The 15,580-nt window shown below is 40.3% G+C and overlaps 1 protein-coding gene across 1 annotated transcript in view; it reads left to right on the top strand.

Moving 5' to 3' along the window:
- The window catches only part of LOC126162952 (26S proteasome non-ATPase regulatory subunit 7), a 45,676-nt gene that overhangs the window by 20,042 nt on the left and 10,054 nt on the right, over positions 1-15,580 (top strand). The window contains exons 2-3 of the mRNA XM_049919787.1: positions 5,604-5,696; positions 15,258-15,436. Of these exons, the coding sequence (XP_049775744.1) occupies positions 5,604-5,696; positions 15,258-15,436 (272 nt within the window). The remainder of the gene's footprint in view (positions 1-5,603; positions 5,697-15,257; positions 15,437-15,580) is intronic.

Genomic DNA, 15,580 nt, shown 5'->3' with positions numbered 1-15,580 from the left:
ATTATTAAAGTTATGATCATGAAAGTAGCTCCGTCCATGTGTCGTAACAAGACAACAAATTGAGTGCTCGATGTCTTTGGGGGATGCATATTTTAAAAGTTATTAATCACTCAGTGCATTAGTTATATTAAAATCTATTTGAGTCTGTATCTCAAGCAATGGAAAGTCCAGGGTGTAATGTGACAATATAATAAAAAGCATAGTTGCCACATCTACATCTACACAATTACTCTGCTGTTCACAATAAAATGCCAGGCAGATGGTTCAGTGAACCACCTTCAAGCTGTCTTCCTACTGTTCCACTCTCGAATGGTGCGTGGGAAAAATGAGCACTTAAATTTTCTGTGCGAGCCCTGATTTCTCTTATTTTATTGTGATGATCATTTCTCCCTATGTACGTGGGTGTCAAAAGAATGTTTTCGCAATTGGAGGAGATTTTTTAGTGATTTCCACTCCAATTCACATATCGTGTGTGGCACTATCTCCCCTGTTTTGCGATAGAATGGGGTGGACAAGTAGTCTTTTTAGTAGACCTGTTGCACCTTCTAAGTGTTCTGCCAATGAATCGCAGTTTTTGGTTTTCTCTATCCACAACATTATCTATGTTATTGTTCCAGTTTAGGTTATTTATAATTGTAATCCCTAAGTATTTAGTTGAATTTACAGCCTTAAGATTTGTGTGACTTATTGCGTAACCAAAATTTAGTGGATTTCTTTTAGTACTCTTGTGAATAACTTCACACTTTTCTTTATTCAGTGTCAATTGCTACTTTTCGCATGATACACATATCTTAACTAATCATTTTGCAATTCTTTTGGTCATCTGATGACTTTACAAGATGGTAAATGACAGCATCATATGCAAGCAATCTAAGAGGGCTCACAGCCATCCTGATTCAGGTTTTCCGTGATTTCCCTAAATCGTTTCAGGCAAATGCCGGGATGGTTCCTTTCAAAGGGCACGGCCAATTTCCTTCCCCATCCGTCCCTAACCCGAGCTAGCGCTCCGTCTCTAATGACCTCGTTGTCGACGGGACGTTAACCAACAGTAACAGTGAACCTTTGCTGCATTCACTATTTCATCTCTCAGAGCTATCCATTCATCTTCTACTGCATTCCTTTCCTATGTTTCAGTCAATCATTGCCCAATGTTCCCTTTGAAACTCTCAACAACCTCTGCTTCTTTCAGTATATCCAGGTCTCAGCTCCTTAATTTCCTGCCCTTTTTCCCCATATTCTTCAATTTTGATCTGCAGCTCATAACCAATAAATTGTGGTCAGAGTCCATATCTGCCCCTGGAAATGTCTTAAAATTTAAAATCTGGTTCCAAAATCTTTGTCTTACCAATCTCAAACTTTCCAGTATCTCTAGGTCTCTACAACATATGACATTCTTTCATGATTCTTAAATGAAGTGTTTGTGGTGATTAAATTATTCTCGTCATCGTTCATTGCTTTCCCCGGGTCCATATTCTCTTACTATTTTTGTTTCCCTTCCTCTGCCTACTACCGAATTTCAGTCGCCCATCACAGTTAAGTTTTACTCTCCCTTAACTACCTGAATAATTTCTTTTATCTCTTCACACATTCTTTCAATATCTTCATCCATGGAGCTTGTTGGTATATAAACTTGTAGTACTTTGATGGTAGCCACGATCCACCACAGTTTGTTTCTATTTTGGTTGTGATAATGTGTTCACTATGATGCTCGTAGTAACTTACCCGCATTCCTATTTTCTTGTTAATTGTTAGATCTACTGCAGCATTATGTCCACTATTATTTTTATTAATAAATTGGTACTCATCTGACCAGAAGTCCTGTTCCTCCTGCCACTGACCTCCTCTAATTCCCACTACATAGAAATTCAACCCGTCTACTTCCCTTTTAAAATTTTCTAATCTATCTACCCAATTCAGGGATCTAACAATCAGTAGAGTGACAGTTTTATTTTTACTGATTATGACATCCTTCTGAGTAGGCTCTGCCAGAGGACCTGAATGGAAGACTACTTTACCTTCCGAATATTTTACCCAAGAGAATACCATCATCATTTAGCCATACAGTAGAGCTGCATGTCGTTGAGAAAAGTAATGACTGTAGTTTCACCTTGCTTTTAGCCATATGCAGTACCTCCACAGCAAGGCCACACTGGCTGAACTGCGAGACCATATCATCCAATTATCCATATTGTTGTCCTGCAGCTACAGAAAAGTTGCATACCCCCTCCTCCCCCTTCCTCCCTTTCAGGAATCACATATTTGCTTGGGCTCTGCACAGAGACCCCTCCACTGTGGTTGCACTTACAGTACAGCTATCTGTTTTACAGAGGCACACAAGTCACTCCACTGTGGCAATGTCTGCTGTTTGTGGGATAGTGTTAAAATTTATGAGAAAGAAAATTCAGTCAAGAAAATTATAAAATTATGAGACTGACTGCCGGTCATTACTTACCTTCAGGAGTTGAAATTAGTGCTGCTGATGTTACACATACTTTAAAGCACATGGCACTGTTCTACTGTTGGAACTTTAGTTTGTTCATCAGAGAAAAGAAAAGGATATCTTAGAGAAGGCTGTAAAGGAACGGCTGGTCACTCAAACCCTAGGATGCGAGGGAACCACCAGTTATGCTCTGTCTCTTATTCATAAAATTTTTGTACCGAATTAATACTCCATTATTTTGGAAACTGGATCTGGTACATCACTACTCCTCTGGCAATATTTTGACTAAAAACCAAAACCACCCTTTCATTACCAGAGTGAGTGATATCAATTCAACACTGCAAATGATTGTTGAAAATTCATTGTGTTAGCCTACCCATCCTAAAGGTTTGTATGCCATCTCTGGTTGGCCAGAACTAGGTGAAATGGATGAGAGAGAAGGTGTTGAGTTGGAGAGGGTTCTCATCAGCCCTGCATGTCACCTTCCTGGATGTTGGCTACTTCCTCTCTGATGGATCCACTTACACCCCTCTGTCCACATTAAACCAACCACTAACTGTTACTGCATTTTGACAGTTGCCATCCTGTCCACACCAAAAAATCCGTCCTATACAGCTAGAGTCCAGTTCATGAAGATATCGTCAATGAATCTGAACCAGACCAGGAGTTTGGGGTTTTGTTCATGGCCCATAAACAGTTTGGCATAGGAGGGTGCCATGCTGGTACTCATGGCTGTGTCATGGATTTTTTTAACACCTTCCATTGAAGGAGAAGTAGTAGTGTTAGAATATATTTAGTAATTTGTATGAGGAATGAGAGAGTAGGTTTTGAGTATGAAGGACATTGGGAGAGCTCATGCTAAGGAGCTGTAAGACAATGGGCTTGAGGGATACTGGTGTATAAAGAAGTGTCAACAACAGTGATGAATAAGGGTCCAGGAAGTCAAGAGGTGGGTATGGTGGAGAACTGGTTAGTGTATTTGATATGGGGGGCTAGACTTTGGGCATTCATTAGAGGTGTTGCTCAATGAGGGCCGAAATTCTTCCATGTAGAAGGTGGGTGTGCAGGGTATCATGGGGTGAGGAGGGAAATGTATACAGCCTTCCAAAGCTACACACCCCTGGTCTGGTTCAGATTTGTTTACATCTTCGTGATCTAGACTCGGGGCCAAGACGCCCTATCCTCATTATTTTACAACCTCAATTCCTTCTCTCCCATCCTCTTCACCAGTTCTTCCACAACTCAGTGTGCCACCTTCCTGGACATTGACCACCTCTCTGTTGGCTCCGTCCACACATCTGTCCACATTAAACCACCAACAGTACTTCTTTTCAATGTCTGCCGTCCCTTCCACACCAAAAACCCTCCCGTACAACCTGGCAACCCTGGGATGGTGTATCTACAGTGATAAGGAAGTCCTTGTCCAATATGCTGAAGGTCTCACAAAGGACTTCCCAGACCTAGTCTGCAAGCAGATTTCCCATACTCTGTCCCCACACACCCTCGATCCTCCCACCACCCCAAGAATAAGACACAAAGGAGCACCCTACTGCTGCTGGTTTCTATTTTAGGTTTTTTACTGTTTCTTAAGTCCCGGACTGGGCACTAATGACCGTAGCAGTTTTGCGCCCAAAAACCACAAAAAAAAGAGCACCCCTCTTTGTCACCCAATACTGCCCCAGACTGGAACAACTGAACCACATCCTTCGTCAGTGCTTTAATTACAAGTATCTGTCATCATGCCCTGAAATGAGTGACATTCTACCCAAGATCCTTCCCATCCCTCCAAATGTTGTGTTCCATTGCCCAACCTCCACAGCAGCCTAGTCCATCCCTATGCCCACTCCCAATCCCAGCCCCTTGCCCCAGGGATCATATCCCTGTGGAAACGCAGGTGCGAGATCTGCCCATTCCACCCACCCAGCACTTCGCACTCCAGTCCTGGCACAGGCTTGCCCTACCCAACCATAGGCTGGGCCACCTGTGAAAGTAGCCACGTCATATACCAGCTCTGCTGCAATTGTTGCACAGCTTTTTATATTAGTATAACTATCAATTAGCTGTCCTCCGGGATGAGTGGCCACTGCCCAACTGTGGCCAAGAGCAAAGTCGTCCACCTTGTGGCGCAACATGCATATTAGGGTCACATGGTTGATTGCAATGGCTGCTTCACAACCCGACCCATCTCGATCCTCCCCTCTGAACTGCTGTGCAGTTAGGAGTTATCCTTACACCACATTCTCCACTCTGGAAATTATCCTGGCCTCCACCTATTGTAATGTACTGTCCACACACCTTCCATCCAACAGTTTCTGCCCCCTCTGTCCTATCACTTCCTCCCAGTTCACATCCCCTTATTCTCACTGTGTCACTTTGCTATTGCACCTGCCTTTCTTTTCCCCTTCTATCCCCTCTCCTTTTTTGGTCCCCATCCTCCCCCGTCTCTCCTCCATAGCCGCCCAATGCTGCAAGTGGCACCATTGTTCTGCCATCATCTAGTCCCTGCACACTCCACCATGCAGTGCTGACTTCTCTCCCCCCCACCCATACGGTTCTATCCCTCCCCATTGCCCTTCCACTTACCCCTTCGCCTTCCCCGCCCCGCTGCAGTTTGGTTCTCTGTACACCAGTGACAAAGTTGCATTCTGGCTGGAGTTGTCAGAGATAGAGGTCGTGTGTGTGCTATGTGTGCTTACTCATGTAAATGTGAGAGTGTTTTCCTTTCTGAAGAAGGTTTTCATTGAAAGTTCAAATGTGTAACAGTTTTTTTGTCTTGTCTGTCCGCAACTCGACTTTTCAATCTTTATGGTGAGCAGCAATCTATTCTTTTCGTCACATTGTTGATATTCCAACCTGGGCTTTCCATTGTTTAATGGTTAACAATATGTATACCACATATTTGTCTACAGACTGTAAAAATAACATTTTTGAGAAAAGTTTCCACTTTGGTTTATTATGTTTTACAGTGAATGTAACTTTTGAGAACAGTCTTTCAGATGCTGACAATGTGGCTACATGGCTCAAATATTTAAGTTTTATAATAACCCTAATGTTAGGACTGTTTCTGTTAAGGTTTGCAAATTATTCTTTTCTTTTGATATTTTGTAAAAATTCTTTACAAAGCAAACATTTATTTTCATGAAAACTGAACTCTTGATTTCAGTTCCATTTGATGAAGATGAAAAGGACAAATCCGTCTGGTTCCTTGATCATGATTACCTGGAGAACATGTACGGCATGTTCAAGAAAGTTAATGGTGAGCGCATGTTAAAAATAGTTGAGTCCTTGCAGACAAACTTATTTGTAGTTTAAAAATTGGCATTGACATTTTATTTGTCTGTTTACGTATCTCATAAATTTACTGTTTTTGTTTGCTCTTACAAGAACATAGTATAGGCAGCAAACTATCTTTTTCCATTTATTTATTTGTGGCATGTTAAATGTAATTAGGTATCTAGCCTGCACTCTGTATTCTTATTAAACAACCTGAAGTTTGTATGTCTTTCAGTTTCAGTTGGTGAATTTTTAATGTGCTCAATTGTACCTTTGTCATGAAACACTAAATGGCTATAGTTAGAAGGATAGTTATTTATTTATTTATTTATTTAGTTAGTTTCATGTTTCATTGACCATTGCTATGGTAAATTGTAATGATATGAAACAAATCATTTTACATCCAAATCACAAATTATTTTGTAAATATACTTACTAGCTGATCATTCACAGGTATGGTTATTATTATTATTGTTATTGTAGAAATTTTTGTAAAGAATTGAAGGTATTGTCCAAGAGAGAATTTTTCAGTTTTACTGTCTGTCAAACATTTTACGAGGTGTGTGTGTGAAGGAAAGGGACTGATGCTGCCTCAGAATAAGTACACATCCACCAAAGATAGCAACCAAATAACTGTGAACTGTGAAGCCTTTTCAGTAGTATCCAGCATCTCTGGTGTCTGTTGTAGACATATCAGTGTGGTTGGGGCCTTTGTGTGAAAGCTGTTATTTTATTTTGTGGGAAAGTCACACCTTGTATATCACTGGTTAAGAGACCAGAAATATTAGTTGCTGCATTGTGCACCCCTTTTTGTACTAAAGACGCCCTTAATGTGGTGTAATGAGAATCATTTTTTTCCTGGTAGTGTAATCAGTATATCATTGTTCATTTTGAACTGCAGTGGGTTATTTACAATTAACTTTGTGAGAGAATAAACAGTTACTGTGAAGCAGTAGTCAAAATGCCTAACTCCTTAAACAGATGGCTAAAGATGATTGCGGGTGAGTGCCACATAATATTCTTACAGCACAGATTTAAGTATGTGGCTTTTTTTAGGAGTTCCAAAATGTGCCTTTTCCAGTGTAAGTACTCATCAATAGGGACGTCTTAAGAGTTTTGAAGTTTCGATGCAGTTTATTATTTCCTATCATTGGTGTAGCATCCCTATATGTGCTGAACCTGAATATCTTGTGATTTTAAAAATTGAGGGTGTGAGATATTGCTTTATGTATGCTCAGATTATTACAATACTAGGGTCATCTGCAAAAAGAACTACTTTAATTCTGCTTGTTGTATATTAGATGGAAGATTGTTTATCATTTTGAGGAAGAATATCAGACCTAAGATTGAGCTTTTGGAACCTCATACATGATTTCTCCCTGTTCAGAATAATGTCCTTGGACTATATTGATTGAATTACTAAGTACAACTTCCTTAATTATGTTGATTAGATATGACTTTATACACTAGTCAGCTATACCATCAATCTCACAAAACCTCAGTTTGTCTAACAGAGTATTGTGGTTCACACAGCCAAATGCCTGAGATAGGTTTCAAAAAATACCAACTGGTGCAATTTTGTCATTTAATACTTATAAAATTTGGTGAGTAACATATAAACAGCTCTCTCAACAGAGCAACTCTTCTGTAATAAAAAAAACTGTGATTTACTGACAAGGGAACCTCTCCATCGCACCCTCCTCAGATTTAGTTAGAAGTTGGCACAGTGGATAGGCCTTGAAAAACTGAACACAGATCAATAGAGAAAACAGGAAGAAGTTGTGTGGAACTATTAAAAAAAACGCAAAATATACAAACTGAGTAGTCCATGCGCAGGATAGGCAACATCAAGGAATATGTGAGCTCAGGAGCGCCGTGGTCCCGTGGTTAGCGTGAGCAACTGCGGAATGAGAGGTCCTTAGTTCAAGTCTACCCTCGAGTGAAAAGTTTAATTTTTTGTCTTCCGACAATTATCAAAGTTCAGGCACTTACACATAATCAACTTCGCTCTCCAAAATTCCAGGACATGTTCAGGTTTGCTTGGATATATGCAGGATTTGACGGACTACACACGGAAAAATTTGAAAACATTAAAAACATATGTTTTGACACAGTACAGGGGAAACTGTGTGACTGTGAAACTGTTGCATTCATTTGTTGCAGTTTATGTGACAAACTCTTATGTTTTCATCACTTTTTTGGGAGTGATTATCACATCCACAAGAAAACCTAAATCGGGAAAGGTAGAAGAATCTTTTTACCCATTCGCCAAGTGTACAAGTTAGGTGGGTCGACAACATATTCCTGTCATGTGGAGCACATGCCATCACCAGTGTCGTACAGAATATATCAGACGTGTTTTCCTGTGGAGGAATCTGTTGACCTATGACCTTGCGATCAAATGTTTTCGGTTCCCACTGGAGAGGCACGCCCTTTCGTCTACTAATCGCACGGTTTTGTGGTGCGGTCGCAAAACACAGACACTAAACTTATTACAATGAACAGAGACATCAATGAATCAACGGACAGATCGTAACTTTGTGAAAATAAAGAAATTAAAATTTTCACTAGAGGGAAGACTTGAACCAAGGACCTCTCGTTCGGCAGGTGCTCACGCTAACCACGGGACCACGGGGCTCCTGAGCTCAGAACTTCCTTGATGTTGCCTATGCTGCGTTTGGACTACTCAGTTTGTATATTTTGCTTTTTTTTCATAGTTCCACACAACTTCTTCCTATTTTCTCGATTGATCTGTGTTCAGTTTTTCAAGGCCTATCCACTGTGTCAACTTATAACTAAATCTGAGGGGGGTGCGATGGGGAGGTTCCCTTGTGAGGATATTATTGCTGCTCAGGTGAGATACTAGTCTAGAATACATCACCTTCTCAAAAATTTTGGAAAAATATGTCAGTAGTGAAACAAGTTGGTAGTTATTGTCATTTCTCCAATCCTATTTCGTATAGAAGGGTTTAACGATGACATAGTTCAATCTCTCTGGAAAAATGGCCTGAGTCAGTGATGCATTACATATTTCAGATAACACATGGCTCATGATATGGGAACAAATCTTCAGTGTTCTATAGAAAACACCACCAAATCCAGATGGTCATTTATTTTTGAGTTAATATATAATTTACTAAATTTCAAGAGGAGAACTTGGTGAGACATTCAGATGATAAAATTTTTTTTAAAGTTGCTTTTCCGACATACTGCAGTAATTTTTCCCTCACACTATTTGGCCCAGTATTTTCTACTAGGTGTAAGAAATGATTGTTAAATACATTTGTTACCTGTGATACATCATTTGTAGCCCTTCTATTTAATTCAGTAGTGATGTTATCCTATTCCATGGATAGTTGTCCTGTCTCTCTGCCTTAAATCTGTTGTCGGACTTGCTGATTTCGGACATATTGTGCATGTTCCTTGACTTTTTATAACTTTGCTTAGCAATCTTAAGTAGTTTTTGTAGTGTGCAACTACTACGGGCTCTTGTCTTTTTCTTGCCAATAGAACCCTTTCCCTTACACAAGAAAGTGCTGAGGAGTAATGTCTCCAAATTTTTATGTGAAAACTCTAAAGCTTTTTCAATAAAACAAATGTTATTAACATTCTACATAATTATTCCTCATGTCTACATACGTACTTCTCAACATGGTCACCCTGGCAACACACATTTCTCCCAGCGAGACCAGTTTTTATACCTTCACTGTAGAATGTTTGACTTTGTTGACAGAGCCACAACCTTATCTGTGCCACACTGCTTCATAGCTATCAAATTGAAATCCTCAAAGGTGTTCTTTAAGTTTTGGAAACAGATGAAAATAGGATGGGCCCAAGTCGGGGCTGTATGGAAGATAATCAATGGCAGTGAACCCAAGGCATTGGGTTGTAGCAGATGTTGCAGCACTTGTGTGGTCAGGTTTTGTTATGCTGAAGTAGAGGGTGCTCCATGTGTGGATGAAGTGGATGAACTCTTCGAATTTGGAACTGTATTACAGAATGCTGTTACTCGCCAGCATAGTTAAGTTACACACAGACATGTTACCCACTAAAATCCAGAGCCCTCTAGCCACAGAGCACTAAAAGTCTTGCAGTAGCGATATGCACATATACGGATGGTAGTAGTATCACATGCACAAGGTATAAAAGGGTACTGCATTGGTGGAGCTGTCATTTGTACTCAGGTGTTTGATGTGAAAAGGTTTTTGACGTGGTCATGGCTGCATAATGGGAATTACCAGACTTTTAACATGGAAAGGTAGTTTGAGCTAGAAGCATAGGGCATTCCATTTTGGAAATTGTTAGGGAATTCATTATTTCCAGATCAACAGCGTCAATAGTGTGCTGAGAATACCACATTTCAAGAATTACCTCTCACCACGGACAGTGGAGCAGCTGACAGGCTTCACTTAACAACTGAGAGCAGTAATGTTTGTGTAAAATTGTCAGTGCTAACAGATACTGCCTGAAATAACTGCAGAAATCAATGTGGGCTGTACAGCAAATGCATCAGTTAGGACAGTGCAATGAAATTTGGCATTAATGGGCTGACATGAGTGGCTTTGCTAACAGCACATCACCTGCACTGCCTCTCCTGGGCTTATGACCATATTGTTTGGACAGTCAGGTGAGTCCTGGTTTCAGTTGGTAAGAGCTGATAGTAGAGTTAGATTGTGGCACAGACGTCACAAAGCCATGCACCCAGGTTGTCAACAGGTTCTGTGCAAACTGATGGCTCCATAATGATGTGGGCTTTGTTTATTTAGAATGGGCTGGGTCACTGACTGGAAACAGTTGTTATTTTCGGCTACTTGGAAACCATTTGCAGTCACTCATGGACTTCATTTTCCCGAACAGCAAATGAAATTTTTATGGATGACAATGCTCCATGTCACTGGCCCACAATTGGTTTCAAGAACATCCTGGACATTTGAGCGAATGATTTGGTTGCCCAGATCACCCGATATGAATCCCATTGAACATTTATGGGATGTAATCGAGAAGTCAATTTGTTCACAAAATCCTGCTTCAGAAACACCTCCGCAATTATGGAAGGCTCAATATTTCCACAGGGGACTTCCAACAACTTTGGAGTCCATGCCATGTCAAGTTGCAGCTTTACACTGGGCAAAAGGAGATCCAACAAGATATTTGGAAGTGTCCAATTAATTTTGTCACCTCATTGTATGTAGAAAATGAGGAATAAAGATGTAGAATGTTAATAACATTTGTTTTATTTAAAAAGCCTTAAGTGTTTTCACCTCTAGTGATCCATGGTTGTATACATGGCTGTTCAGTGCCCTTTTGGATTAGCTTATGCAGAAATCTATTTTCAAATAATTGTATGAATTCATAACGGAATAGATTAAATTTAATGGCAGCATTTGGGTCATTATAAATTTCATCCCAGGTCATCCTGTGTGAAGTATTCGTAAAATGTTTGTTGTGGAATCATTATTGTAACTGATTTCCACTGAGGAGTATCATTACTGCAGTATATTATTTATCCTAACTGTGCATCATGCTCCCCCTGTGGTATTGGGGGGCTAGAATAGACCCACGACCAGTCTTTGCCAGTCATACGAGGCAACTAATAGGAGTCTTTCTAATTAGTCATGTTTTTACCCTTATATTTTGATTATTCTTTGGACTTCTGAAGGTTTTCACTCTCTTTTGTTTTTTATTTAATGCTTTTCCCTCGCCTTTTTTTGGCTGGTCCCCATTTTGGTGTTTGACCTCCACTTTCCAAATTTTATAGAAGTGCTGTTCGTTTGGGGAAGACTGCCTTACTGAGGTGCATTAACTCTCCACTGTGCATTGTTATCTTCTGCATCTACCCCATCACGTGGATCTATCTTTGCACCAGAAATCCAGCATGGTAACCAGTGAGCAGCTACCCTGTCAGGTGGTCTTTGCCTTGGTGGGGTGATGCCCACAGGGAGAGCCCCTGATTGGAGTGAGTGCCAATATAGCGTATGATCGACAACGAAACTTAATGGTGGCCATGACAACATGCCTGTCGCTGCTGTCAGGAGCAGTGATTTACAGATTGCTGAGTTCTTGGTTTCTTTCCATACTGACAGTGAATCTTTCGCTAAAACAGAGCCACTGTTTTTTTGTTGAAAATATGGAAAATCAGTTTGGGGCGGTTGCTGCAATAGTGAAGATGAGAAACGGATCTTTTCTGATCAAAGTATGGATTGCCTACCTATCACGGCCTGTGTCGAGATAAGAGATATACTAGCCACCATTTCTCCTCCTAACAAGCTCAGTAGATTCAAGGTGTTACGTTCCATCGATACCAAACACAACAACATGAAGAGCTGTGCGCTAATCTGGCGCAACGTGGAGTCCATTTTGTTCGCCATATCTGGACGGGACCCAAGGATAATAGAGTAGGCACTGGAGCTTTTATCCTTGCCTTCGAAGGCAACATTTTGCTTGATAAGCTTAAGGTCATGGTTCACAAGTGTGATGTCAGGCTTTATTTTCCTCCTGTGGTGAGATGTTTCAGGTGCTAAAGGTTCGGACACATTTCCTCCGCCTGTACTAATGAGGCTACGTGTAGAGCATGTGGACGGGCGTCCAATGAGACAGCCTTTGTGGCCACCTCCCCACCCCAATTGTGTAAACTGTCAGGAACTGCACCCTCCTCTTTCACCGCAATGCTGTTTTCAAGAGGGAGAAGGAAATTCACAAGTATGAAATGCCAGACCACCTGTCTTATCAAGATGCAAAGAAAAAGTTTGAAATACTGATTTGGTCTAAAATTTTGAGACTTTTGTCACAGTCCATACCTCACTCAATGACAAGGTCTCGCACGACACCTCAGGGCCCTGGTCATATTCCAGGGCCTGTCCTATAGTTGGGAGAGGGAATTCAGCCAGCAGAACTATCTTAAGAATTTCTGCAGAAAAAAAAATTAACAAACATTAAGGATGTTCCAAAATTCCTGGAAACACACTGGCCAAATAGAAAGAGAGGGAAAAAAATAAAGTATCTAGGGGCGATAATCCGAGAAAATGCTTTGGAAAAATCTGCAATAGCGGAAAGGTTACATAAAGTGGAAAAAGCATGTGGTGTCACCAAAGACCTCTATAATAAAAAATGCCTATCCAAAAATGCAAAAATAAGGTGTAACAGCACAGTAGTGAAGCCAGAATGCCTATATGCAAGTGAATGCCTGGCATTAAACTATAACTTAGATAAATTAGGAGTATGAGAAAGGCAGTTTATAAGGAAAAGATAAGGCCCACAAAACACAGCAGAAAGTTGGAAATTACGAATAATGCTGACATATACCAAAATATAGAAAATATTTCATACATAATGAGAAAAAGACGACTTATGTTCTTTTGACATTTATTTTGAATGCAAGACAGTAGATTAACTAGTAAGATTGTCAAATACTTGTGAAGTCCCCAAGAAGTGTAGACAATGAACAAAAAAAGAATTTAGAAAGAAGCAATATAAAAACGGAAGACATAAACAGAGAAGCCTTTTGGGAAAAAGTATTGAAAATGGAAGGACTGCAAAAAGAATGGTTCAAAATGGTGTGAAGACTTAAAGGAGAAACACAGCAAACAGATGGAAAGCATGCTGCTAGAAAAGAAAATAACAAAGAATGAAGGGTTGAAATTAGAATGTGGTCTTCAGATGGCTTATTAAGCCACTTTGGTACAAAATGAGATTGAATTAATTGCGCTATTGGTACATCTACAAAATCATATATAAATAGCTACAGAATCTCTCTCTCTCTCTCTCTCTCTCTCTCTCTCTCTCTCTCTCTCTCTCTCTGTGTGTGTGTGTGTGTGTGTGTGTGTGTGTGTGTGTGTGTGTGTGTGTGTGTTTTTACAGGTGTTCACTATCATAACAATTTATCAACTTTTAATAGGTTTGTCAAATATTTGACTATGTAGGGCACTGTATGTTTGAGAGAAGTTTCAGTTGAAAGCAGATTTGGCATGATGGTGGACATTGCTTGTGTTGATGTTTTGCCATGCATGGTTAGCAAATAAAGAGTTTTATTACAGTTTATCTCACAGTATCATAAGTTGTCACAACTATGGAAACTGCAATCAACATAAAAACAATATAGCACTGGCAGTTACCAAAGTGATTGAGATGTTGCACCCTTCCCAGCCATATATTACACAGGAAGAGGTCAAGAAGAAAATTAATATCCTATGCACAGCATTAAAGTGGAAGTGCAATAAAATAAAAAATAAGATCTATAGTTCTTCCACAAATTAGGTATATGTTCCCACACTGTGGTACTTCAATGAACTGTCATTAGAAGACCAAGTGGAGGACCATACTTATGTCGTCTTTTTCAATGTGAGGGCAAGTTGACTCAATTGTTAAAAATTTGACTGTACATTTGGAGAAAATTGATGTAATAATCGTGTTCTGAGCGTAATTTTTTCCTTAGCTTTTTTTTTTCAGTTTTCTTTTTTGTACAAAGTACTAAAGTCAGCGCAAGAAATGTTTTGTCTGGATTAGTGGCCATTCCAACTACTGTCAAAATACTTCAGACACAAACAGTGTCTGTATAAATGCAGAGTCTCGCAGCGATAACATTGAATAAAATGTCCTCTGGTTTCCAACCGCGTCAATGGGTTAAAACTACACGAGCTTTCGGCCGAGCACTCCTTGGCCATTGTCAAGTGTTATGACTGCCTGTGGGCTGTCGGTGCGCACTTATATACGCTAGCTGCCGGCTGTGATGTCACTGGTGCCCGTGACGTTGCCATATATGGGCACGTTTTGAGTCGGCGTTCGATGTGCCCTCTTTGACCGCGCGATTGCTGGATCCCACGCAGCGCTGAGCTGTAAGCCGCCGTCTCTATTCGGGGTGTTTGTGGTAATTTTTATTGTAATAGCTTCCTGTATTAAACTGTCCCAGAAGCCGTTAGTGCGAGCCACGACAGAGGTATCGTCAAATTTTATGTGGTGACCGTTTTCTAATGCGTGCTCAGCTAACGCAGATTTCTCTGGATAGCGTAGGCGATAATACCTCTCATGTTCTTTCCGGCGATCGCACGGTTGAAGAGAGCACATCCAACGCTGACTCAAAACGTGCCCGTATATGGCAATGCCACGGGCACCTGTGACATCACAGCCGGCAGCTAGCGTATATAAGGGCGCACCGACAGCCCACTGGCAGTCGTAACACTTGACAGTGGCCGAGGAGTGCTTGGCCGAAAGCTCATGTAGTTTTAACCGATTGACGCGGTTGGAAACCCGAGAACATTTTATTCACAAACAGTGTCTGTTTCAAAAATGAGGTTAAATTGACAAACTTTGTTGGTACATATACAGGCTCGTTTGACAAACTTGTGGATAGAAAAAAGTGACTTTGACAAGCTTGTGTGATTGTGTACTGGCTGCATTAACGTCTTAAAAGTCTAAGGAAAAGAACTATTGGCATTGAACAATGTTCCTGTATTACACAAGCTTTTGCTTTGTTCAAAAATTTGGTTCATTAAATAAGCAGTCAACAATATTTACATGACAAATTTTATTTTTCTAAATCTCTTTACAGCTAGGGAGAAGATTGTTGGGTGGTACCATACTGGACCCAAGCTACATAGAAATGATGTTGCAATCAATGAACTCATTCGGCGTTACTGCCCAAATTCTGTCCTTGTGATAATTGATGCAAAGCCAAAAGATCTGGGTCTCCCAACAGAAGCATATCGTGCTATTGAAGAGGTTCATGATGTAAGTAGGAACACTAAAGTATGAAGTGATATGTTTCAGGGAATATAAATTTAATATTAATACAGTTAGAAACGTGTGTGTAATGATTTTTTTTTATTACTGATATACTTACATCACAGAGGAAATCATTGATATAAATTAATT

Source organism: Schistocerca cancellata, chromosome 2 (assembly GCF_023864275.1).
Source record: "Schistocerca cancellata isolate TAMUIC-IGC-003103 chromosome 2, iqSchCanc2.1, whole genome shotgun sequence".
NCBI lineage: Eukaryota > Metazoa > Arthropoda > Insecta > Orthoptera > Acrididae > Schistocerca > Schistocerca cancellata.
This window is presented reverse-complemented; position numbering and strand designations above follow the sequence as displayed.